The sequence below is a fragment of the Pseudophryne corroboree genome, assembly GCF_028390025.1.
Source record: "Pseudophryne corroboree isolate aPseCor3 chromosome 7 unlocalized genomic scaffold, aPseCor3.hap2 SUPER_7_unloc_10, whole genome shotgun sequence".
Lineage (NCBI taxonomy): Eukaryota > Metazoa > Chordata > Amphibia > Anura > Myobatrachidae > Pseudophryne > Pseudophryne corroboree.
The window spans coordinates 384,751-408,332 of record NW_026967609.1 but is presented as its reverse complement, the minus strand read 5'-3'; the positions used below and the strand labels follow the sequence as shown (position 1 = coordinate 408,332).

The window sequence follows — 23,582 nt, the reverse complement described above, 5'->3', positions numbered from 1 at the left end:
TGCACTGCACTACAGAAACAGGGTTAAAACAGAGAGGGGGGGCACTAATTTGGCGTTAGAAATATATAAAAAAGATGCTATAAGGGAAAACACTTATATAAGGTTGTCCCTATATAATTATAGCGTTTTTGGTGTGTGCTGGCAAACTCTCCCTCTGTCTCTCCAAAGGGCTAGTAGGTCCTGTCCTCTATCAGAGCATTCCCTGTGTGTGTGCTGTGTGTCGGTACGTGTGTGTCGACATGTATGAGGACGATGTTGGTGAGGAGGCGGAGCAATTGCCTGTAATGGTGATGTCACTCTCTAGGGAGTCGACACCGGAATGGATGGCTTATTTAGGGAATTACGTGATAATGTCAACACGCGCCAAGGTCGGTTGACGACATGAGACGGCCGACAAACAATTAGTACCGGTCCAGACGTCTCAAAAACACCGTCAGGGGTTTTTAAAACGCCCGTTTACTTTAGTCGGTCGACACAGACACAGACACTGAATCCAGTGTCGACGGTGAATAAACAAACGTATTCCTTATTAGGGCCACACGTTAAGGGCAATGAAGGAGGTGTTACATATTTCTGATACTACAAGTACCACAAAAGAGGGTATTATGTGGGATGTGAAAAAACTACCGTAGTTTTTCCTGAATCAGATAAATTAAATGAAGTGTGTGATGATGCGTGGGTTCCCCCCGATAGAAAATATGGGCGGTATACCCTTTCCCGCCAGAAGTTAGGGCGCGTTGGGAAACACCCCTTAGGGTGGATAAGGCGCTCACACGCTTATCAGAACAAGTGGCGGTACCGTCTATAGATAGGGCCGTCCTCAAGGAGCCAGCTGACAGGAGGCTGGAAAAATATCATAAAAAGTTTATACACACATACTGGTGTTATACTGCGACCAGCGATCGCCTCAGCCTGGATGTGCAGAGCTGGGGTGGCTTGGTCGGATTCCCTGACTAAAAATATTGATACCCTTGACAGGGACAGTATTTTATTGACTATAGAGCATTTAAAGGATGTATTTCTATATATGCGAGATGCACAGAGGGATATTTGCACTCTGGCATCAAGAGTAAGTGCGATGTCCATATCTGCCAGAAGATGTTTATGGACACGACAGTGGTCAGGTGATGCAGATTCCAAACGGCACAAAGGTGTATTGCCGTATAAAGGAAGAGGAGTTATTTGGGGTCGGTCCATCGGACCTGGTGGCCACGGCAACGGCTGGAAAATCCACCGTTTTTACCCTAAGTCACATCTCTGCAGAAAAAGACACCGTCTTTTCAGCCTCAGTCCTTTCGTCCCTATAAGAGTCATATCTGCCCAGGGATAGAGGAAAGGGAAGAAGACTGCAGCAGGCAGCTCATTCCCAGGAACAGAAGCGTTCCAACCCTTCTGACAAGCTTTCAGCATGACGCTGAGACCGTACAGGACCCCTGGATCCTACAAGTAGTATCCCAGGGGTACAGTTTGGAATGTCGAGACGTTTCCCCTGCGCAGGCTCCTGAAGGCTGCTTTACCAAGGTCTCCCTCCGACAAGGAGGCAGTATGGGAAAAAATTCACGAGCTGTATTCCCAGCAGGTGATAATTAAATTACCCCTCCTACAACAAGAAAAGGGGTATTATTCCACACTATATTGTGGTACTGAAGCCAGAAGGCTAGGTGAGACCTATTCTAAATCTAAAAAAATTTGAACACTTACAAAGGTTCAAATCAAGATGGAGTCACTCAGAGCAGTGATAACGAACCGGGAAGAAGGGGACTATCTGGTGTCCCGAGACATCAGGGATGCTTACCTCCATGTCCCAAATTTGCCCTTATCACTAAGGGTACCTCAGGTTCGTGGTACAGAACTGTCACTATCAGTTTCAGACGCTGCCGTTTGGATTGTCTACGGCACCCCGGGTCTTTACCAAGGTAATGGCCGAAATGATGGTTCTTCTTCGAAGAAAAGGCGTCTTAATTATCCCTTACTTGGACGATCTCCTGATAAGGGCAAAGTCCAGGGAACAGTTAGAGGTCGGAGTAGCACTATCTCGGATACTGTTACAACAGCAGGGGTGGATTCTAAAGATTCCAAAATCGCAGCTGATCCCGACAACAAGTCTCCTGTGCTTAGGGATGATTCTGGACACAGTCCAGAAAAAGGTGTTTCTCCCGGAAGAGAAAGCCAGGGAGTTATCCGAGCTAGTCAGGAACCTCCTAAAATCAGTGCATCATTGCACAAGGGCCATGGTAAAAAAATGGTGACTTCCTTCGAAGCAATTCCAGTCGGCAGATTTCATGCAAGAACTTTTCAGTGGGATCTGCTGGACAAATGGTCCGGATCGCATCTTCAGATGCATCAGCGGATAACCCAATATCCAAGGACAAGGGTGTCTCTCCTGTGGTGGTTACAGAGTGCTCATCTTCTAGAGGGCCGCAGATTCGGCATTCAGTTTTGGATGTTGGTGACCACGGAGGCCAGCCCGAGAGGCTGGGGAGCAGTCACACAAGGAAAAAATTTCCAGGGAGTGTGATCAAGTCTGGAGATTTTTCTCCACATAAATATAGCTAAGGGTAAATTTATAATGCTCTAAGCTTAGCAAGACCTCTGCTTCAAGGTCAGCCGGTATTGATCCAGTGGGATAAAACATCACGGCAGTCGCCCACGTAAATAGACAGGGCGGCACAAGAAGCAGGAGGGCAGTGGCAAAAACTGCAAGGACTTTTCGCTGGGCGGAAAATCATGTGATAGCACTGTCAGCAGTGTTTCATTCCGGGAATGGAAACTGGGAAGCAGACTTCCTCAGTAGGCACGACCTCCACCCGGCAGAGTGGAAACTTCATGGGGAAGTTTTCCACAAAATTGTAAACCGTTGGGAATTACCAAAGGTGGACATGATGGCGTCCCGTCTGAACAAAAAACGGGACAGGTATTGCGCCAGGTTAAGAGACCCTCAGGCAATAGCTGTGGACGTTCTGGTAACACCGTGGGTGTACCAGTCGGTGTATGTGTTCCATCCTCTGCTTTTCATACCTAAGGTACTGAGAATTATAAGACGTAGAGGAGTAAGAACTATACTCATGGCTCCGGATTGGCCAAGAAGGACTTGGTACCCGGAACTTCAAGAGATGCTCACAGAGGACTTATGGCCTCTGCCGCTAAGAAGGGACTTGTTTCAGCAAGTACCGTGTCTGTTCCAAGACTTACCGCAGCTGCGTTTGACGGCATGGCGGTGGAACGCCGGATCCTAAGGGAAAAGGCATTCAGGAAGAGGTCATTCCTACCCTGGTCAAAGCCAGAAAGGAGGTGACCGCACAACATTATCACCACATGTGGCGAAAATATGTTGCGTGGTGTGAGGCCAGGAAGGCCCCACGAAGAAATTTCAACTCGGTCGATTCCTGCATTTCTTGCAAACAGGAGTGTCTATGGGCCTCAAATTGGGGTCCATTAAGGTTCAAATTTCGGCCCTGTTGATTTTTCTTCCAGAAAGAAGTGGCTTCAGTTCCTGAAGTCCAGAAGTTTGTCAAGGGAGTATTGCATATACAACCCCCTTTTGTGCCTCCAGTGGCACTGTGGGATCTCAACGTAGTTCTGGGATTCCTCAAAACACATTGGTTTAAAACCAGTCAAATCTGTGGATTTGAAGCATCTCACATGAAAAGTGAACATGCTTTTGGACCTGGCCTGGACCAGGCGAGTGTCAAATTGGTGGTTTTTTTCTCAAAAAAAGCCCATATCTGTTTGTCCATTCGGACAGGGCAGAGCTGCGGACTCGTCCCCAGTTCTCTCCCTAAGGTGGTGTCAGTGTTTCACCTGAACCAGCTTATTGTGGTGTCTTGCGCCTACTAGGGACTTGGAGGACTCCAAGTTGCTAGATGTGGTCAGGGCCCTGAAAATATAGGTTCCAGGACGGCTGGAGTCAGGAAAACTGACTTGCTGTTATCCTGTATGCACCCAACAAACTGGGTGCTCTTGCTTTTAAGCAGACTTTTGCTAGTTGGATGTGTAATACAATTCAGCTTGCACATTCTGTGGCAGGCCTGCCACAGCCAAAATATGTAAATGCCTATTCCACAAGGAAGGTGGGCTCATCTTGGGCGGCTGCCCGAGGGGTCTCGGCTTTACAACTTTGCCGAGCGGTTATTTAGTCAGGGGCAAACACGTTTGTAAAATCCTACAAATTTGATACCCTGGCTAAGGAGGACCTGGAGTTCTCTCATTCGGTGCTGCAGAGTCATCCGCACTCTCCCGCCCGTTTGGGAGCTTTGGTATAATCCCCATGGTCCTTTCAGGAACCCCAGCATCCACTAGGACGATAGAGAAAATAAGAATTTACTTACCGATAATTCTATTTCTCGGAGTCCGTAGTGGATGCTGGGCGCCCATCCCAAGTGCGGATTATCTGCATTACTTGTACATAGTTACAAAAATCGGGTTATTATTGTTGTGAGCCATCTTTCAGAGGCTCCGCTGTTATCATACTGTTAACTGGGTTCAGATCACAGGTTGTACAGTGTGATTGGTGTGGCTGGTATGAGTCTTACCCGGGATTCATAAATCCTTCCTTATTGTGTACGCTCGTCCGGGCACAGTACCTAACTGAGGCTTGGAGGAGGGTCATAGGGGGAGGAGCCAGTGCACACCACCTGATCCTAAAGCTTTACTTTTTGTGCCCTGTCTCCTGCGGAGCCGCTATTCCCCATGGTCCTTTCAGGAACCCCAGCATCCACTACGGACTCCGAGAAATAGAATTATCGGTAAGTAAATTCTTATTTAATGTAAACATTCTTTTCGGAGAAGACCTCAACAAGATAGTGGCTGACTTAGCTTCTGCTAAAACAGCATGTCTACCTAGTACTACTCCTTCGGTACCAAAGGCTAAGAGTACTTCCTTTTGCTCCTTTCGTCCTTCAGGGAAAGCAAATGGTCAGGCGTACCCGAAACAGACCCGCACTTCCAAACCTACTAAGCCCAAACCCAAACGGGCCTGGGGTGCCCGTCAGCGTGCTTCCAAGACTGACAAGCCTGCCGCATGACTGGGCGGGCCTCCCTCTGGGGGATACCAGAGTGGGGGGCTGACTTCTAGGGTTTACCCAGGAATGATTGAAGACCACTTCCAATGCCTGGGTACGGGAAGTCGTCACTCGAGGTTACGCCGTATCCTTCAAAAATCATCCCCCTCATCGATTTTGCCTGACAGACGTCCCTTCGGATCAGGTGAAGGCAGAAACTTTTCATTCGGTGGTACAGTCCCTCCTGGACACAGGAGTGGTGGTACAGGTGCCTCTGGCTCAGAGAGGCAAGGGGTACTATTCACCACCGTTCCTAGTCCCGAAACCGAATGGGTCCTCCTGGCACAATCTCAACCTCAAGTCCTTGAACAAATTTGTGAGGGTCTCCAAGTTTCGTATGGAAACTCCTTTCTATTGTTCTGGCCTTGGAACCTGGGGATTATATGGTCTCCCTGAACATACAGGATGCTTACCTGCATATTCCTATTGCAATGTCGCATCAGCAATACCTGATGTTTGCGGTTGGAAACCTCCATTACCAATTTCGGGCATTACCTTTTGGTTTGACCACGGCTCCGCAAGCCTTCACCAAGGTCATGGCGGTAATGACGGCTGTACTCCGCCCTCAAGGGGTCAGGATCCTCCGTACCTGGACGACTTGTTGATCTTGGCAAATTCCTCAGAAATTCTCCTGCGCCATCCAGATCTGACTATCCAGTTTCTGCAAGCCCACGGGTGGCTCATCAACTGGAAGAAATCTTCCCTGATCCCTGCTCAGAGCATGGTGCACCTGGGGGCGTTGTTGGATACTCACAACCAGCGGTTGTTCTTGTCTCAGGAAAAAGTCCTGAAGCTTCAGGACAGGATTCGATGCTTCCTATCTCGTCCGCAAGTGTCTATGCATTCGGCGTTGCAAGTGCTAGGTCTCATTCCCTACCCTCTGCACAGGCTGATTCTTGCAAAGTAGGACGGCCTGCCTCACCGTATCAGGTCTCAAATGATCTCCTTGTCTCCGGAGATCCGTCTGTCACTGAGCTGGTGGCTGTAGGACCAACGATTGAGCAAGGGTCGTCCCTTCTGGATCTCCAACTGGGTCCTTCTGACGACGGATGCCAGTCTGAGAGGTTGGGGCACGGTGTTGGAGCAACACTCCCTTCAGGGTCGGTGGACCAAGGAAGAGTCTCTCCTCCCGATAAACATTCTGGAGTTGCGGGCAGTGTTCAACTCATTTAAGTTGGCCCAGCATTTAATACAGCACAGACCTGTTCAAGTACAGTCGGACAACGCCACCATGGTTGCATACATCAATCATCAATGCGGCACTCGAAGCCGCATGGCAATGAGTGAAGTATCACTGATTCTTCAGTGGGCAGAGCGCCATCTGCCACCATATCAGCAGTATTCATTCCGGGGGTCCTAAACTGTGAAGCGGACTTTCTCAGTCGTCAGGATGTACACGCCGGAGAGTGGAGCCTCCATCCAGAAGTATTTAAACTCCTCGTGGACAGGTGGGGCCTTCCAGATGTGGACCTGATGGTGTCTCGACACAATCACAAGGTTCCGGTCTTCGGAGTAAAGAAAAGGGATCCTCAAGCAGCGTTCGTGGATGCTCTGGCAATTCCATGGAACTTTCATTTCAGCTGCCATACGTGTTTCCTCCGGTGTCACTCCTGCCCAGAGTAATAAGGAAGTTCAAGCAAGAAGGAGGAATCCTACTTCTGATTGCTCCCGCGTGGCCCAGACGGCATTGGTTCTCAGACCTTCAGGGTCTCTCGATAGAGCGTCCTCTTCTTCTTCCACAGCGCCCAGATCTCCTTGTTCAGGGCCCTTGAGTATATCAGGATTTAGCCCGGTTGGCTTTGACGGTGTGGCTTTTGAAGCTTCCGTCTTGAGGGCCAAAGGATTTTCTGAGGCGGTCATTCAAACCATGTTGAAGGCCCAGAAACCGGCTTCTGCTCGGATTTACCATAGGGTCTGGAATTCTTACTTTGTGCGCATCTAACAATTATGACGCTTACAAGTTTAGTACGGCCAAACTTTTGGCCTTTCTACAACAGGGCCTGGACTTGGGCCTTCGTCTGGCCTCCATCAAGGTTCAGATTTCTGCCTTGTCGGTTTGGTTCCAGAGAAAAATTGCGACCTTACCTGATGTGCATACGTTCCCTCAGGGTGTGTTGCAGATTCAACCTCCTTATGTCCCGCCTGTGGCTCCTTGGGACTTGTCGGTGGTTCTGGAGGCGTTGCAAGGGTCTCCGTTTGAGCCCCTTCAATCTGCAGACCAGAAGTGGCTTTCTCTTAAGGTGGTGTTTCTGCTGGCTATTGCCTCTGGTAGACGGGTGTCGGATTTGGGTGCCTTGTCTTGTAGGTCACCGTATCTGATTTTTCACTGTGATTGGGCGGTTCTTAGGACTCGTCCCGGGTATTTACCTAAGGTGGTGTCTTCTTTCCACCTTAATCAGGAGATTGTGGTTCTGGCCTTTGCCTCTCCTGATTTGTTTTCCAAAGAACGGTCTTGGATGTGGTACGGGCTCTCCGTATCTATGTGAAGAGAACTACTTCCCTTCGGAAGTCTGATTCTCTCTCTTTGTACTGTTTGGTTTTCACAAACGTGGCTGGCCTGCTCACAAGCAGACCCTGGCCAGATGGATTAGAATGGTGATTGCACATGCTTATGTACAGGCTGGCTTTCCAGCTCCTGCTACCATTAAGGCACATTCTACTGGGTCTGTTGGACCTTCTTGGGCGGCCCGCCGTGGTATGACCCGTGAACAATTGTGCAAGGCGGCTACGTGGTCCTCAGTGAACATATTCATTAGGTTCTACGCCTTCGATACTTCCGCCTCCCAGGATGCTTCCTTTGGACGCCGGGTTCTTGTGCCCGCTACAGTGCGTTCCCTCCCATCAGGAACTGCTTTAGGACATCCCCGATGTTAATCGTTGTGGAGCCCAGTGTACCCCGCAGCAGAAAACGAGATTTATGGTAAGAACTTAACGCTGTTAAATCTCTTTCTGCGAGGTACACTGGGCTCCACAAGGCGCCTACCGTGACGCACTTGGCTTCTTTGTGTTGGTATGTCATTAGCCGCTGACACCATCTCCTGTGGTGAGTGTGTGGTGTATGTGGCTACTCATGATTGTCGTCTCTGGTACTTGCTACTGCATTGGACTGGTTAACGAAACTGAGCTCACTGGCATGGAGGCGGGGTTATAGAGGAGGCGGCGCTGTGCATCTTGGTAACAGTCAAAAGCTTTGAGCCTGTTGGTGCCTCGGATCAAGATCCTACTCTACACCCCTATGTTAATCCTTGTGGAGCCCAGTGTAGCTCGCAGAAAGAGATTTAACAACGGTAAGTTCTTACCATAAATCTCATTTTATATATTTGGAAATAATAATTATATCTGCCCTTAGTCGTTTCATTTTTATTGTAAACATATCTAACCTAGAATGCATCTCCTCATAGTCCATTGTCTCCAATCCCTTAATCTATTTGGCTGCTCGCCTCTGAACCTTTTCAAGTTCTAATACGTCTTTTGTAGTGAGGTGCCCAAAATTGTACACAATACTCAAGATGCGGCCGCACCAGTGATTATACAGCGACAGGATTACACGCTCATCCCGTGTCTCCATTCCCCTTTTACTGCATGCTAACACCTTATTTTCCTTTATTGCTGCACTTTGACATTATGTGTTGCTGCTAAATTTACTATCAATGAATATCCCCAAATCCTTTTCTAATACAGTCACCCCTATTTTTTCCCCATTTAATTGGTAGGTTGCATGTTTATTCTTAGTTCCAAAGTGCATAACTTTACATTTTTCCACATTAAACCTCATACACCATTTCATTGCCCAAAATTCCAGTTTAATTAAATCGCTCTGAAGAGACTCCACATCCGACTTGATTATCCTACATATTTTAGTATTGTCTACAAAAATTGACACTGTGCTTTCAAGTCCTACTCCTAAATCATTAATAAATATATTAAACAATATTGGCTCCAGGATAGAACCCTGCGGTATTCCACTAATTACTTTAGCCCAGGTGGAAAACATCCATTAATCACCATTCGCTGTTCCCTGTTATCAAGCCAATTACTTCTCCATGTTCAAATAGTGTCTCCTATACCGAGCTCCCTTAATTTGAAAGTCGGCCTGTTGTGAGGCACTGTGGCGAAAGCTTTTGCAAAATCTAGATAATCCACATCAACTGCACCCTGGTCGAGATTGTCGCTTACTATCTCATAGAAGCTAATCAAATAAGTTTGGCATGACTTATTTATCACAGAACCATGCTGGTTCTTATTAATAGCATGGGAGTTCTCCAAGTAATCCTGTATGCTGTCCCTGAGTATACTTTCCAATAGTTTCCCACTATTGATGTCTGACTAACCGGTCTATAGTTACCAGGATGAAGTTCAATACCCTTTTTACATATTGGGACTACATCCGCTATACGCCAGTCCTTTGGTACCACGCCTGATCTAAGTGACTCAGTGAAAATCAGATACAGAGGCCTTGCTATTTCAGCATTTAACTCCATCAGAACCCTAGGATGTAGGCCATCTGGACCAGAAGATTTATTAGTCTTGTTTTTTTTTTTTTAATCGTTCACGGACTACTTCCTCAGACAGATAGGTATTAAGCAATGGGCCTTTATCAATACTATTGTTGTTGTTACTCACTGATCCCACAATCTTATCCTCTCTAGTAAACACTGATGAGAAAAATTTGTTCAGTATTTCAGCTTTTTCTTTGTTGTCATTTATCAGGAATCCCAGTTCACTTTTTAGTGTTCCTATATTCTCTTTTTTTTATCATCTTACCATTTTTGTATTTATAGAATTTTTTAGGGTTAGTTTTACTCTCCTTAGCGATTTGCTTTTTGTTTTCTATTTTAGCTGCTCTGATTTCCTTTTTGCATTTTATGTTACATTCCTTGTACTACTGGAATGACTCCTCCTTCCCATCTCTGATTTGAAACCTTTGAATGCTCGCCTCTTTTTATCCATTTCTTCCTTTACCTTTTTGTTAAACCACATTGGTTTGAATTTAATACTCTGATTTTAACTGCCCAGGGGCATGCTGTTATGGGTATATTTGTTTGGCATTGTTTTAAAAACATCCCACATTTCAGCAGTGTTCTTTCCCTGAAACAAAGTTTCCCAATATGTGTCCTTTAGTGCGGGTTTCAGCATGTTAAATTTTGCTTTTTTAAAGTTAAGAGTGTTATTTGTACCCTAAGAGTGCGGCTTTTGAATGCTAATATTGAATGTGATCATTTTATGATCACTGTTACTCAAGTTCTCGCCTACTGCGGTATTCGCTATTATCTCCATGTTAGTACCAGGTCCAGTATAGTCCCAACTCTGGTTGGTTCCTCGACTATTTGCGACAAGTAGTTATCCTTTAGCATATTTAAGAACCTTTTACCCCTTGCTGTATTAAATGATTCACTGGCCCAATTTGTTTGTGTCCGGATAATTAAAGTCCCCAATGATTAGGACCTCCCCCAGCCCTGTAGCTTCTATGATTTCCATCAAGAGTTGCACTTCCTCAGTCGCACTAATATCATGCAGTTTATAACATGTCCCTAATAAAGTTTTTCTGTACTTTTCTTTCCCATAGAAAATTCAACCCATAATGTCTCCAGTTCCTTCATAAATATCCTCCTTTTAAGTATGGGTTTAGAAATGGTTTAAGATGAAGACATACCCCCCCTCCCTTCCTTTAATAGCCCTGTCTCTCATATGTGAAGTTTCCGCAGTTCCCTGGCGCAGACCATGTGACACATGGAGAGCTGAGGCAGAGAGCCTTCTACAGATTGGTTGCTAGAACTTGTCCACTTCCCCAATCAGCTTCCACCTGTCATTGTATACAGTATGCTTGATAAATGATGGCTAAAAGCTGATTTTTGCTATGGGTAACTCCTCACTCTTTGGAAGGATTGGTATATTTCCCCCTAGATTACAAATGTAAACAGTGCTCCTGACAACGTGGGGCAGGCATGGGTCCATGCTTCTGTGGAAGTTCCGCCCCTTTATCTCTCACATGGTATAGACAGACCTTGGTCCCATGCCCCCACCTAGATGGCACCAGATCCTGGGATCCCATCACAGTGGTGTTGCTGTCAGCCTTGGACATTGCTACTCTGCTTGCTGGTCTGTCACCCACGTGATCATTGCCATGGCTGCCTCGCTCTATAGGAAGAGTGTCAGCCCCATCTGGCCCATGGTGGCATCATACAATGCAATAGAAATTAGTAAACCTATGGATGCCATGGAAGTAGGGCAGAGGTGGCAGATGTTAGGTATTGTGTGAAAGTAGGTCAGAGGTGGCAGATGTTAGGTATTGTGTGGAACTAGGGCAGAGGTGGCAGATGTTAGATGTGTGGATGTAGGGCAGAGGTGGCAGATGTTAGGTATTGTGTGGAAGTAGGGCAGAGGTGGCAGATGTTAGGTGTTGTGTGGAAGTAGGGCAGAGGTGGCAGATGTTAGATGTATGGAAGTAGGGCAGAGGTGGCAGATGTTAGGTGTTGTGTGGAAGTAGGGCAGAGGTGGCAGATGTTAGGTGTTGTGTGGAAGTAGGGCAGAGGTGGCAGATGTTAGGTGTGTGGAAGTAGGGCAGAGGTGGCAGATGTTTGGTATTGTGTAGAAGTAGGGTAGAGGTGGCAGATGTTAGGTGTTGTGTGGAAGTAGGGCAGAGGTGGCAGATGTTAGGTGTTGTGTGGAAGTAGGGCAGAGGTGGCAGATGATAGGTGTTGTGTGGAAGTAGGGCAGAGATGGCAGATGATAGGTGTTGTGTGGAAGTAGGGCAGAGATGGCAGATGATAGGTGTTGTGTGGAAGTAGGGCAGAGATGGCAGATGTTAGGTGTGTGGAAGTAGAGCAGAGGTGGCAGATGTTAGGTGTTGTGTGGAAGTAGGGCAGAGGTGGCAGATGTTAGGTGTTGTGTGGAAGTAGGGCAGAGGTAGCAGATGTTAGGTGTTGTGTGGAAGTAGGGCAGAGGTGGCAGATGTTAGGTGTTGTGTGGAAGTAGGGCAGAGGTGGCAGATGTTAGGTATTGTGTGGAAGTAGGGCAGAGGTGGCAGATGTTAGATGTTGTGTGGAAGTAGGGCAGAGGTGGCAGATCTTAGGTATTGTGTGGAAGTAGGGCAGAGGTGGCAGATGTTAGGTGTTGTGTGGAAGTAGGGCAGAGGTGGCAGATGTGTGGAAGTAGGGCAGAGGTGGCAGATGTGTGGAAGTAGGGCAGAGGTGGCAGATGGTGGGTGTTGTGTGGAAGTAGGGCAGAGGTGGCAGATGGTGGGTATTGTGTGGAAGTAGGGCAGAGGTGGCAGATGGTGGGTGTTGTGTGGAAGTAGGGCAGAGGTGGCAGATGGTGGGTGTTGTGTGGAAGTAGGGCAGAGGTGGCAGATGGTGGGTGTTGTGTGGAAGTAGGGCAGAGGTGGCAGATGTTAGGTATTGAAGAGCACAAAGTGTAATGTACACTGGCCAGAACTGCCCCCACACTTGGCCATAAGTGTTCATGATGTTGCCTGATACATTCAGAGCGTAATACTCATATAGAGATTCATTGTCTCATTTATTGCTGTGTCAGTATGGCGATGCCTGTGAATGCGCACATTGCTACAGCGCAGATTATGGGGAAAGGAAGGAAAATCTGAGAGCTGGGCATCGCTATGACCATGATGTTATCCTGCAGCCTTTCAGCCGTTATTTGTCGCTGTGCATATTTTGTCCTAAGATTGTCCTGACTGGGGAAAGAGCGACTCCATCTCCATTTTGTGATTGCTCAGCAATTAGTGATTGGTGCAGCAGGGAGGTTGCTGAGTGGTCGGTATGGCCTCATGCTGTGGGTTTGCGGCCAGCAATGTTTCCCTTGGCTCCCAACCAGCTGGGACTATGTAGAAAGCATAGTGTCACATTCTTTGGATATTTAGCAATGTATTCACAGTGGTTCCCTCCCTCATTATTACTGATCACTGTGTTATCATTCCACAGATTTCTCTCTTCTGGGGAGGCAGGCTGTGATGGGGTTATATCGCTGACCCATGGACACACAGAAAGGAAGGTACGTCATGGTAACATCTGTATTATAACTAGCTGTTCTACCTGTTCTTCACACTGGAGTTCCTGATTTTCATGGTTGTAAATATAAATGAGTGTTAAATGTTTGGTAAATCTATAGAGATGTAATTTTAAGACTTCTTTTTGTAAGTAAATATTAATCCATGGTTCTTGGCGTTACCCGAGGAGCATCCGTAGCAGATATGGTAAAAAGCCCCCACTTCTCCTCCGCTTCCTTTCACATGAGAGTATGTAGGAAAAGGGGAAAATGCAGGTGCACCCTCTAAGCCGGTGTTTCCCAACCACGATGTGCAGGGTGTGCAGTCCAAAGCCCAGCTCCCTTCCCCCCGCCTCCTTCATTCACATGAGAGTATGTAGGAAAAGGGGAAAATGCAGGTGCACCCTCTAAGCCGGTGTTTCCCAACTGCGATGTGCAGGGTGTGCAGTCCAAAGCCCAACTCCCTTCCCCCCGCCTCCTTCATTCACATGAGAGTATGTAAGAAAAGGGGAAAATGCAGGTGCACCCTCTAAGCCGGTGTTTCCCAACCACGATGTGCAGGCCAAAGCCCAGCCCCCCCCTCCCCTTCAGTTCTCCGGTCAGGCAGCCTAAGCTTTACCTCCCCTTGGAGTGGCTGTTGTACGTCCCATGGTAAAGTTCCCACCAGCCTTGCTGGAAGAGACAATAGGATTTTTGGTCACTTACTGTTGAATCCTTGTCTGTAAAGCAGGCTGTGGGATGCTGCATTCCTTCCTTCACGCTCAGTCATGCACAGTTTTGGCTCTTAATCATCTGTTCCCTACTGTTTTGTCACTGTTACTGCTATTTGCACTCTTAGAGAAGTACTGGCATAATGGAGGGGGGGGGGGGGGGGGGGGGGGGTCAGATGCACCATTTAAGAACAAGAAAAATTTGCCAACTTATTCTCTCATAAAGATGATTTGGCATAGGAGCGGAGGAATGTGTGTCACTAACACAAGAAAATCATATGGAGACAGCAGCATATCTGGATGATCACTTCAGAAACACCGTAAAAGTTCCTGGGACCCAGAAATTCCACGCTTTCATAAATGTCATTAGTACTGCCTTCCATGAAAGCCACGCTTGTTCAGTCTACTGATGAGAAAGAGGCCTGCAGATCTCTGGATGTGGCTTCTGGGTTCCTCTGATTTCCTGGGAAGGTTGTTAATGGCCGCATAAACCATTCCAGACTGATGACTGGAATCCGTACCAACGGCTGAGGTGGTATCTAGCCCAAATCTTCTCCTTTATTGGGGTGGCTTCTTCATGTTGGCTTATATTCGCTCTGTGTTTTCAGTACTTTTAGGATACATTCCCCATTCTTTCTTATTTTGGTGTTATTTCTGTAAACCCTGTGTAGTTATGGCCACCAGGAGGTTTTAGTGAATAACGTGCTAATCCACTTTCAATGAGTCATCTTAATAATTCCAGTCAATTACTAAAATGTGAGTTCTTGTTCTTGGAAATATAACAAGTCCCCTTTAAAAGTTAAGGACATAAAAAAAATATTCTTAGTTTTCCTTTAAATGACACCACTGTCATTCTAACTATTGTTTTCAGTTTGGAAGAATCCGAAGGAGCCCAAGAGCGCGGTGCGGCTCACTACTGGCAGGTGGGGGCGGCCCATGTGGCACCGGCAAGACTCCATGGTTTGGGAGCAAGAGTGGTGCTACATGCCAGTCTTGGAATACATCATGCACTGCTGCTAACGAGGGGTAGGTCTCTGTGTCTGTCTCACCTCTGTATCCGTGGTCTGTATATCCGTGGTCTGTAGGTGTCTGTATCAGGTCTCTGTGTCTGTCTCACCTCTGTATCCGTGGTCTGTAGGTGCCTGTATCAGGGCTGTTGATTTTCTCACCTCTGTATCCGTGGTCTGTATATCCGTGGTCTGTAGGTGTCTGTATCAGGGCTGTTGTCTTTCTCACCTCTGTATCCGTGGTCTGTAGGTGTCTGTATCAGGGTTGTTGTCTTTCTCAACTCTGTATATCCGTGGTCTGTATGTGTCTGTATCAGGTCTCTGTGCCTTTCTCACCTCTGTATCCGTGGTCTGTAGGTGTCTGTATCAGGGCTGTTGTCTTTCTGACTTCTCTATATCCGTGGTCTGTATTAGGTCTCTGTGTCTTTCTCACCTCTGTATCCGTGGTCTGTAGGTGTCTGAATCAGGGCTGTTGTCTTTGTCACCTCTGTATCCGTGGTCTGTATGTGTCTTTATCAGGGCTGTTGTCTTTCTCACTTCTCAGTATCTGTGGTCTGTAGGTGTCTGTATCAGGGCTGTTGTCTTTCTCACCTCTGTATCCGTGGTCTGTAGGTGTCTGTATCAGGGCTGTTGTCATTCTCACCACTGTATATTCGTGGTCTGTAGGTGTCTGTATCAGGGCTGTTGTCTTTCTCACCTCTGTATATCCGTGGTCTGTATGTGTCTGTATCAGGGTGGTCGTGTTTCTAACCTTTGTATATCCGTGGTCTGTAGGTGTCTGAATCAGGGCTGTTGTCTTTGTCACCTCTGTATCCGTGGTCTGTATGTGTCTTTATCAGGGCTGTTGTCTTTCTCACTTCTCAGTATCTGTGGTCTGTAGGTGTCTGTATCAGGGCTGTTGTCTTTCTCACCTCTGTATCCGTGGTCTGTAGGTGTCTGTATCAGGGCTGTTGTCATTCTCACCACTGTATATTCGTGGTCTGTAGGTGTCTGTATCAGGGCTGTTGTCTTTCTCACCTCTGTATATCCGTGGTCTGTATGTGTCTGTATCAGGGTGGTCGTGTTTCTAACCTTTGTATATTCGTGGTCTGTAGGTGTCTGTATCAGGGCTGTTGTCTTTCTCACCTCTGTATCCGTGGTCTGTAGGTGTCTGTATCAGGGCTGTTGTCTTTCTCACCACTGTATATTCGTGGTCTGTATGTGTCTGTATCAGGGCTGTTGTCTTTCTCACCTCTGTATATCCGTGGTCTGTATGTGTCTGTATCAGGGCTGTTGTCTTTGTCACCTCTGTATCCGTGGTCTGTAGGTGTCTGTATCAGGGCTGTTGTCTTTCTCACCTCTGTATATCCGTGGTCTGTAGGTGTCTGTATCAGGGCTGTTGTCTTTCTCACCTCTGTATATCCGTGGTCTGTATGTGTCTGTATCAGGGCTGTTGTCTTTCTCACCTCTGTATATTCGTGGTCTGTATGTGTCTGTATCAGGGCTGTTGTCTTTCTCACCTCTGTATCCGTGGTCTGTATGTGTCTGTATCAGGGCTGTTGTCTTTCTCACCTCTGTATCCGTGGTCTGTATGTGTCTGTATCAGGGCTGTTGTCTTTCTCACCTCTGTATCCGTGGTCTGTATGTGTCTGTATCAGGGCTGTTGTCTTTCTCACCTCTGTATATCCGTGGTCTGTATGTGTCTGTATCAGGGCTGTTGTCTTTCTCACCTCTGTATATCCGTGGTCTGTAGGTGTTTGTATCGGGGCTGTTGTTTTTCTAATTTCTCTGACGTCCTAGTGGATGCTGGGAACTCCGTAAGGACCATGGGGAATAGACGGGCTCCGCAGGAGACTGGGCACTCTAAAAGAAAGATTAGGTACTATCTGGTGTGCACTGGCTCCTCCCTCTATGCCCCTCCTCCAGACCTCAGTTAGAATCTGTGCCCGGCCAGAGCTGGGTGCTCCTAGTGGGCTCTCCTGAGCTTGCTAAAAAGAAAGTATTTGTTAGGTTTTTTATTTTCAGTGAGATCTGCTGGCAACAGACTCACTGCTACGTGGGACTGAGGGGAGAGAAGCAAACGTACCTGTTCACAGCTAGCTTGTGCTTCTTAGGCTACTGGACACCATTAGCTCCAGAGGGTTCGAACACAGGGCCTGACCTCGATCGTCCGGAGCCGCGCCGCCGTCCCCCTTGCAGAGCCAGAAGACAGAAGAGAAGGAGATGAAATCGGCGGTAGAAGACTCCGGTCTTCATTAAGGTAGCGCACAGCACTGCAGCTGTGCGCCATTGCTCCCACTGCACACCACACACTCCGGTCACTGTAGGGTGCAGGGCGCTGGGGGGGGGGGCGCCCTGGGCAGCAATAAGAATACCTTTTGGCACATTATGCACATAATACAGTCTGGAAAACTGTATATGTGCAAAAAACCCCGCCATTAAGATATACAAAACGCAGGAGAAGCGCGCCGCTGAGGGGGCGGGGCCTTCTTCCTCAGCACACCAGCGCCATTTTCTCTTCACAGCTCCGCTGGAAGGACGCTCCCCAGGCTCTCCCCTGCAGTATCCTGTACAAGAAGGGTAAAAAAGAGAGGGGGGGGGCACATAAATTTAGGCCCAAATAAGATAATAAGCAGCTATTGGGAAAAATCACTCATTATAGTGTAAATCCCTGTGTTATATAGCGCTGTGGTGTGTGCTGGCATACTCTCTCTCTGTCTCCCCAAAGGACTTTGTGGGGTCCTGTCCTCAGTCAGAGCATTCCCTGTGTGTGTGCGGTGTGTCGGTACGGCTGTGTCGACATGTTTGATGAGGAGGGTTACGTGGAGGCGGAGCAAGGGCAGATAAGTGTGGTGTCGCCCCCGACGGGGCCGACACCGGATTGGATGGATATGTGGAAGGTCTTAACAGACAGTGTCAACTCCTTACATAAAAGGTTCGATGACGCAGCAGCCTTGGGACAGCCGGGATCTCAGCCCGCGCCTGCCCAGGCGTCTCAGAGGCCATCAGGGGCCCATAAACGCCCGCTAGCTCAGATGGTAGACACAGATGTCGACACGGAGTCTGACTCCAGTGTAGATGAGGATGAGACAAATGCACAATCTACAAAAGCCATCCGATGCATGATTACTGCAATGAAAAATGTATTGCACATTTCTGATATTAACCCGGTTACTACCAAGAGGGGTATTATGTTTGGGGAGAAAAAGCAGCCAGTGACTTTTTTCCCCCATCTGATGAATTAAATGAATTGTGTGAGGAAGCGTGGAGTTCCCCCGATAAGAAACTAGTGATTTCTAAGAGGTTACTGATGGCGTACCCTTTCCCGCCAACGGACAGGTTACGTTGGGAAACATCCCCTAGGGTGGACAAGGCGCTCACACGCTTATCAAAAAAGGTGGCACTGCCGTCTCAGGATACGGCCGCCTTAAAGGAGCCTGCAGATAGAAAGCAGGAAGCTATCCTGAAGTCTGTGTATACACACTCAGGTACTATACTGAGACCTGCTATTGCTTCAGCCTGGATGTGTAGTGCTGCAGCAGCATGGACTGATTCCCTGTCAGACAACATTGAATCCCTCGACAGGGATACTATTTTGCTAACCCTAGAACATATAAAAGACGTCGTCTTATATATGCGGGATGCACAGAGGGACATTTGCCTGCTGGCATCTAGAATTAATGCAATGTCCATTTCTGCCAGGAGAGTATTATGGACTCGGCAGTGGACAGGTGATGCTGATTCTAAAAGACACATGGAGGTTTTGCCTTATAAGGGTGAGGAATTGTTTGAAGACGGTCTCTCGGACCTCGTATCCACGGCAACAGCCTGGAAGTCAACTTTTTTACCTCAGGTTCCCTCACAGCCTAAGAAAGCACCGTATTATCATGTACAGTCCTTTTGGCCTCAGAAAGGCAAGCGGATCAGAGGCGCATCCTTTCTCTATCGTCCTAGTGGATGCTGGGGTTCCTGAAAGGACCATGGGGAATAGCGGCTCCGCAGGAGACAGGGCACAAAAAAGTAAAGCTTTAGGATCAGGTGGTGTGCACTGGCTCCTCCCCCTATGACCCTCCTCCAAGCCAGTTAGATTTTTGTGCCCGGCCGAGAAGGGTGCAATCTAGGTGGCTCTCCTAAAGAGCTGCTTAGGAAAGTTTAGCTTAGGTTTTTTATTTTACAGTGAGTCCTGCTGGCAACAGGATCACTGCAACGAGGGACTTAGGGGAGAAGAAGTGAACTCACCTGCGTGCAGGATGGATTGGCTTCTTGGCTACTGGACATCAGCTCCAGAGGGACGATCACAGGTACAGCCTGGATGGTCACCGGAGCCTTGCCGCCGGCCCCCTTGCAGATGCTGAAGTAAGAAGAGGTCCAGAATCGGCGGCAGAAGACTCCTCAGTCTTCTAAAGGTAGCGCACAGCACTGCAGCTGTGCGCCATTTTCCTCTCAGCACACTTCACACGGCAGTCACTGAGGGTGCAGGGCGCTGGGAGGGGGGCGCCCTGGGAGGCAAATGAATACCTATTTTGGCTAAAAATACCTCACATATAGCCTCCGGAGGCTATATGGAGATATTTAACCCCTGCCAGAATCCGTTAAGAGCGGGAGACGAGGCCGCCGAAAAAGGGGCGGGGCCTATCTCCTCAGCACACAGCGCCATTTTCCCTCACAGAAAGGCTGGAGGGAAGGCTCCCAGGCTCTCCCCTGCACTGCACTACAGAAACAGGGTTAAAACAGAGAGGGGGGGCACTAATTTGGCGATATGCTTATATATATATTAAGATGCTATAAGGGAAAACACTTATATAAGGTTGTCCCTATATAATTATAGCGTTTTTGGTGTGTGCTGGCAAACTCTCCCTCTGTCTCTCCAAAGGGCTAGTGGGTCCTGTCCTCTATCAGAGCATTCCCTGTGTGTGTGCTGTGTGTCGGTACGTGTGTGTCGACAGGTAGGAGGACGATGTTGGTGAGGAGGCGGAGCAATTGCCTGTAATGGTGATGTCACTCTCTAGGGAGTCGACACCGGAATGGATGGCTTATTTAGGAAATTACGTGATAATGTCAACACGCTGCAAGGTCGGTTGACGACATGAGACGGCCGACAAACAATTAGTACGGTCCAGACGTCTCAAAAACACCGTCAAGGGTTTTAAAACGCCCGTTTACTTTAGTCGGTCGACACAGACACAGACAGGGACACTGAATCCAGTGTCGACGGTGAATAAACAAACGTATTCCTTATTAGGGCCACACGTTAAAGGCAATGAAGGAGGTGTTACGTATTTCTGATACTACAAGTACCACAAAAGAGGGTATTATGTGGGATGTGAAAAAACTACCATAGTTTTTCCTGAATCAGATAAATTAAATAAAGTGTGTGATGATGCGTGGGTTCCCCCCGATAGAAAATTATGGGCGGTATACCCTTTCCCGCCAGAAGTTAGGGCGCGTTGGGAAACACCCCTTAAGGTGGATAAGGCGCTCACACGCTTATCAAAACAAGTGGCGGTACCGTCTATAGATAGGGCCGTCCTCAAGGACCAGCTGACAAGGCTGGAAAATATAATAAAAAGTATATACACACATACTGGTGTTATACTGCGGCCAGCGATCGCCTCAGCCTGGATGTGCAGAGCTAGGGTGGCTTGGTCGGATTCCCTGACTAAAAATATTGATACCCTTGACAGGGACAGTATTTTATTGACTATAGAGAATTTCTATATATGCGAGATGCACAGAGGGATATTTGCACTCTGGCATCATGAATAAACGCGATGTCCATAACTGCCAGAAGATGTTATGGACACGACAGTGGTCAGGTGATGCAGATTCCAAACGGCACAGTATCGCCGTATAAAGGAAGAGGACTTGTTTGGGGTCGGTCCATCGGACCTGGTGGTCACGGCAACTGCTGGAAAATCCACCGTTTTTTACCCTAAGTCACATCTCTGCAGAAAAAGACACCGTCTTTTCAGCCTCAGTCCTCTCGTCCCTATAAGATCATATCTGCCCAGGGATAGAGGAAAGGGAAGAAGACTGCAGCAGGCAGCCTATTCCCAGGAACAGAAGCGTTTCACCGCGTCTGACAAGTTCTCAGCATGGCGCTGAGACCGTACAGGACCCCTGGATCCTACAAGTAGTATCCCGGGGGTACAGATGGGAATGTCGAGACGTTTCCCCTTCGCAGGCTCCTGAAGTCTGCTTTACCAAGTCTCCCTCCGACAAGGAGGTAGTATGGGAAAAAATTCACAAGCTGTATTCCCAGCAGGTGACAATTAAATTACCCCTCCTACTACAGAAAAGGGGTATTATTCCACACTATATTGTGGTACTGAAGCCAGAAGGCTAGGTGAGACTTATTCTAAAAAATTTTTTTTGAACACTTACAAAGGTTCAATTTAAGATGAAGTCACTCAGAGCAGTGATAACGAACCAGGAAGAAGGGGACTATATAGTGTCCCGGGACATCAGGGATGCTTACCTCTATGTCCCAAATTTGCCCTTCTCACTAAGGGTACCTCAGGTTCGTGGTGCAGAACTGTCACTATCAGTTTCAGACGCTGCCGTTTGGATTGTCCACGGCACCCCGGGGTCTTTACCAAGGTAATGGCCGAATTGATGATTCTTCTTCGAAGAAAAGGCGTCTAAATTATCCCTTACTTGGACGATCTCCTGATAGGGGCATAGTCCAGGGAACAGTTGGAGGTCGGAGTAGCACTGTCTCGGATACTGCTACAATCAGCACGGGTGGATTCTAAATATTCCAAAATCGCAGCTGATCCCGACGACACGTCTGCTGTGCCTAGGGATGATTCTGGACACAGTCCAGAAAAAGGTGTTTCTCCCGGAAGAGAAAGCCAGGGAGTTATCCGAGCAAGTCAGGAACCTCCTAAAAACAGTGCATCATTGCACAAGGGTCCTGGTAAAAATGGTGGCTTCCTACGAAGCAATTCCATTCGGCAGATTTCACGTAAGAACTTTTCAGTGGGATCTGCTGGACAAATGGTCCGGATCGCATCTTCAGATGCATCAGCGGATAACCCAATATCCAAGGACAAGGGTGTCTCTCCTGTGGTGGTTATAGAGTGCTCATCTTCTAGAGGGCCGCAGATTCGGCATTCAGGATTGGATGCTGGTAACCACGGAGCCCAGCCTGAGAGGCTGGGGAGCAGTCACACAAGGGAAAAATTTCCAGGGAGTGTGATCAAGTATGGAGACTTTTCTCCACATAAATATACTGGAGCTAAGGGTAAATTTATAATGCTCTAAGCTTAGCAAGACCTCTGCTTCAAGGTCAGCCGGTATTGATCCAGTGGGAAAAACATCACGGCAGTCGCCCACGTAAACAGACAGGGCGACACAAGAAGCAGGAGGGCAATGGCAGAAACTGCAAGGACTTTTCGCTGGGCGGAAAATCATGTGATAACACTGTCAGCAGTTTTTCATCCCGGGAATGGAAACTGGGAAGCAGACTTCCTCAGCACGACCTCCACCCGGGAGAGTGGAAACTTCATTGAGAAGTTTTTTCCACATGATTGTAAACCGTTGGGAAATACCAAAGGTGGACATGATGGCGTCCCGTCTGAACAAAAAACGGGACAGGTATTGCGCCAGGTCAAGAGACCCTCAGGCAATAGATGTGGACGTTCTGGTAACACCGTGGGTGTACCAGTCGGTGTATGTGTTCCCTCCTCTGCTTCTCATACCTAAGGTGCTGAGAATTATAAGACGTAGAGGAGTAAGAACTATACTCATGGCTCCGGATTGGCCAAGGAGGACTTGGTACCCGGAACTTCAAGAGATGCTTACAGAGGTCTTATGGCCTCTGCCGCTAAGAAGGGACTTGCTTCAGCAAGTACCATGTCTGTTCCAAGACTTACCGCAGCTGCGTTTGTCGGCATGGAGATGGAAAGCCGGATCCTAAGGGAAAAAAGGCATTCCGGAAGAGGTCATTCCTACCCTGGTCAAAGCCAGAAAGGAGGTGACCGCACAACATTATCACCACGTGTGGCGAAAATATGTTGCGTGGTGTGAGGCCAGGAAGGCCCCACAAAGAAATTTCAACTCGGTCGTTTCCTGCATTTCCTGCAAACAGGAGTGTCTATGGGCCTCAAATTGGGGTCCATTAAGGTTCAAATTCGGCTCTGTAAATTTTCTTCCAGAAAGAATTGGCTTCAGTTCCTGAAGTCCAGAAGTTTGTCAAGGGAGTATTGCATATACAAAACCCTTTTTTGTGCCTCCAGTGGCACTGTGGGATCTCAACGTAGTTCTGGGATTCCTCAAATCACATTGGTTTAAAACCAGTCAAATATGTGGATTTGAAGCATCTCACATAAAAAGTGACCATGCTCTTGGCCCTGGCCTGGACCAGGCGAGTGTCAAATTGGTGGTTTTTTCTCAAAAAAGCCTATATCTGTTTGTCCATTCGGACAGGGCAGAGCTGCGGACTCGTCCCCAGTTCTCTCCCTAAGGTGGTGTCAGTGTTTCACCTGAACCAGCTTATTGTGGTGCCTTGCACCTACTAGGGACTTGGAGGACTCCAAGTTGCTAGAAGTTGTCAGGGCCCTGAAAATATGTTCCAGGACAGCTGGAGTCAGAAAATCTGACTCGCTGTTTATACTGTATGCACCCAACAAGTTGGGTGCGCCTGCTTCTAAGCAGTCGATTGCTCGTTGGATTTGTAACACAATTCAACTTGCACATTCTGAGGCAGGCCTGCCACAGTCTAAATCGGTTAAGGCCCATTCCACAAGGAAGGTGGGCTCATCTTGGGCGGCTGCCCGAGAGGTCTCGGCATTACAACTCTGCCGAGCAGCTACGTGGTCAGG

At 47.9% G+C, this 23,582-nt stretch overlaps 1 protein-coding gene across 2 annotated transcripts in view; it reads left to right on the top strand.

Annotated features, from left to right (window-relative positions):
• ALS2 (alsin Rho guanine nucleotide exchange factor ALS2) overlaps window positions 1-23,582 on the top strand; it is a 384,700-nt gene that overhangs the window by 29,013 nt on the left and 332,105 nt on the right. Inside the window, exons 2-3 of one of the 2 annotated variants that reach the window (XM_063950453.1) lie at window positions 12,998-13,067; window positions 14,643-14,797. In XM_063950453.1, the coding sequence (XP_063806523.1) occupies window positions 13,048-13,067; window positions 14,643-14,797 (175 nt within the window). In that variant the 5' untranslated portion in view covers window positions 12,998-13,047. Of the gene's footprint in view, window positions 1-12,997; window positions 13,068-14,642; window positions 14,798-23,582 lie in introns of those variants that run through there. The other variant, XM_063950454.1, reaches the window with a different exon arrangement.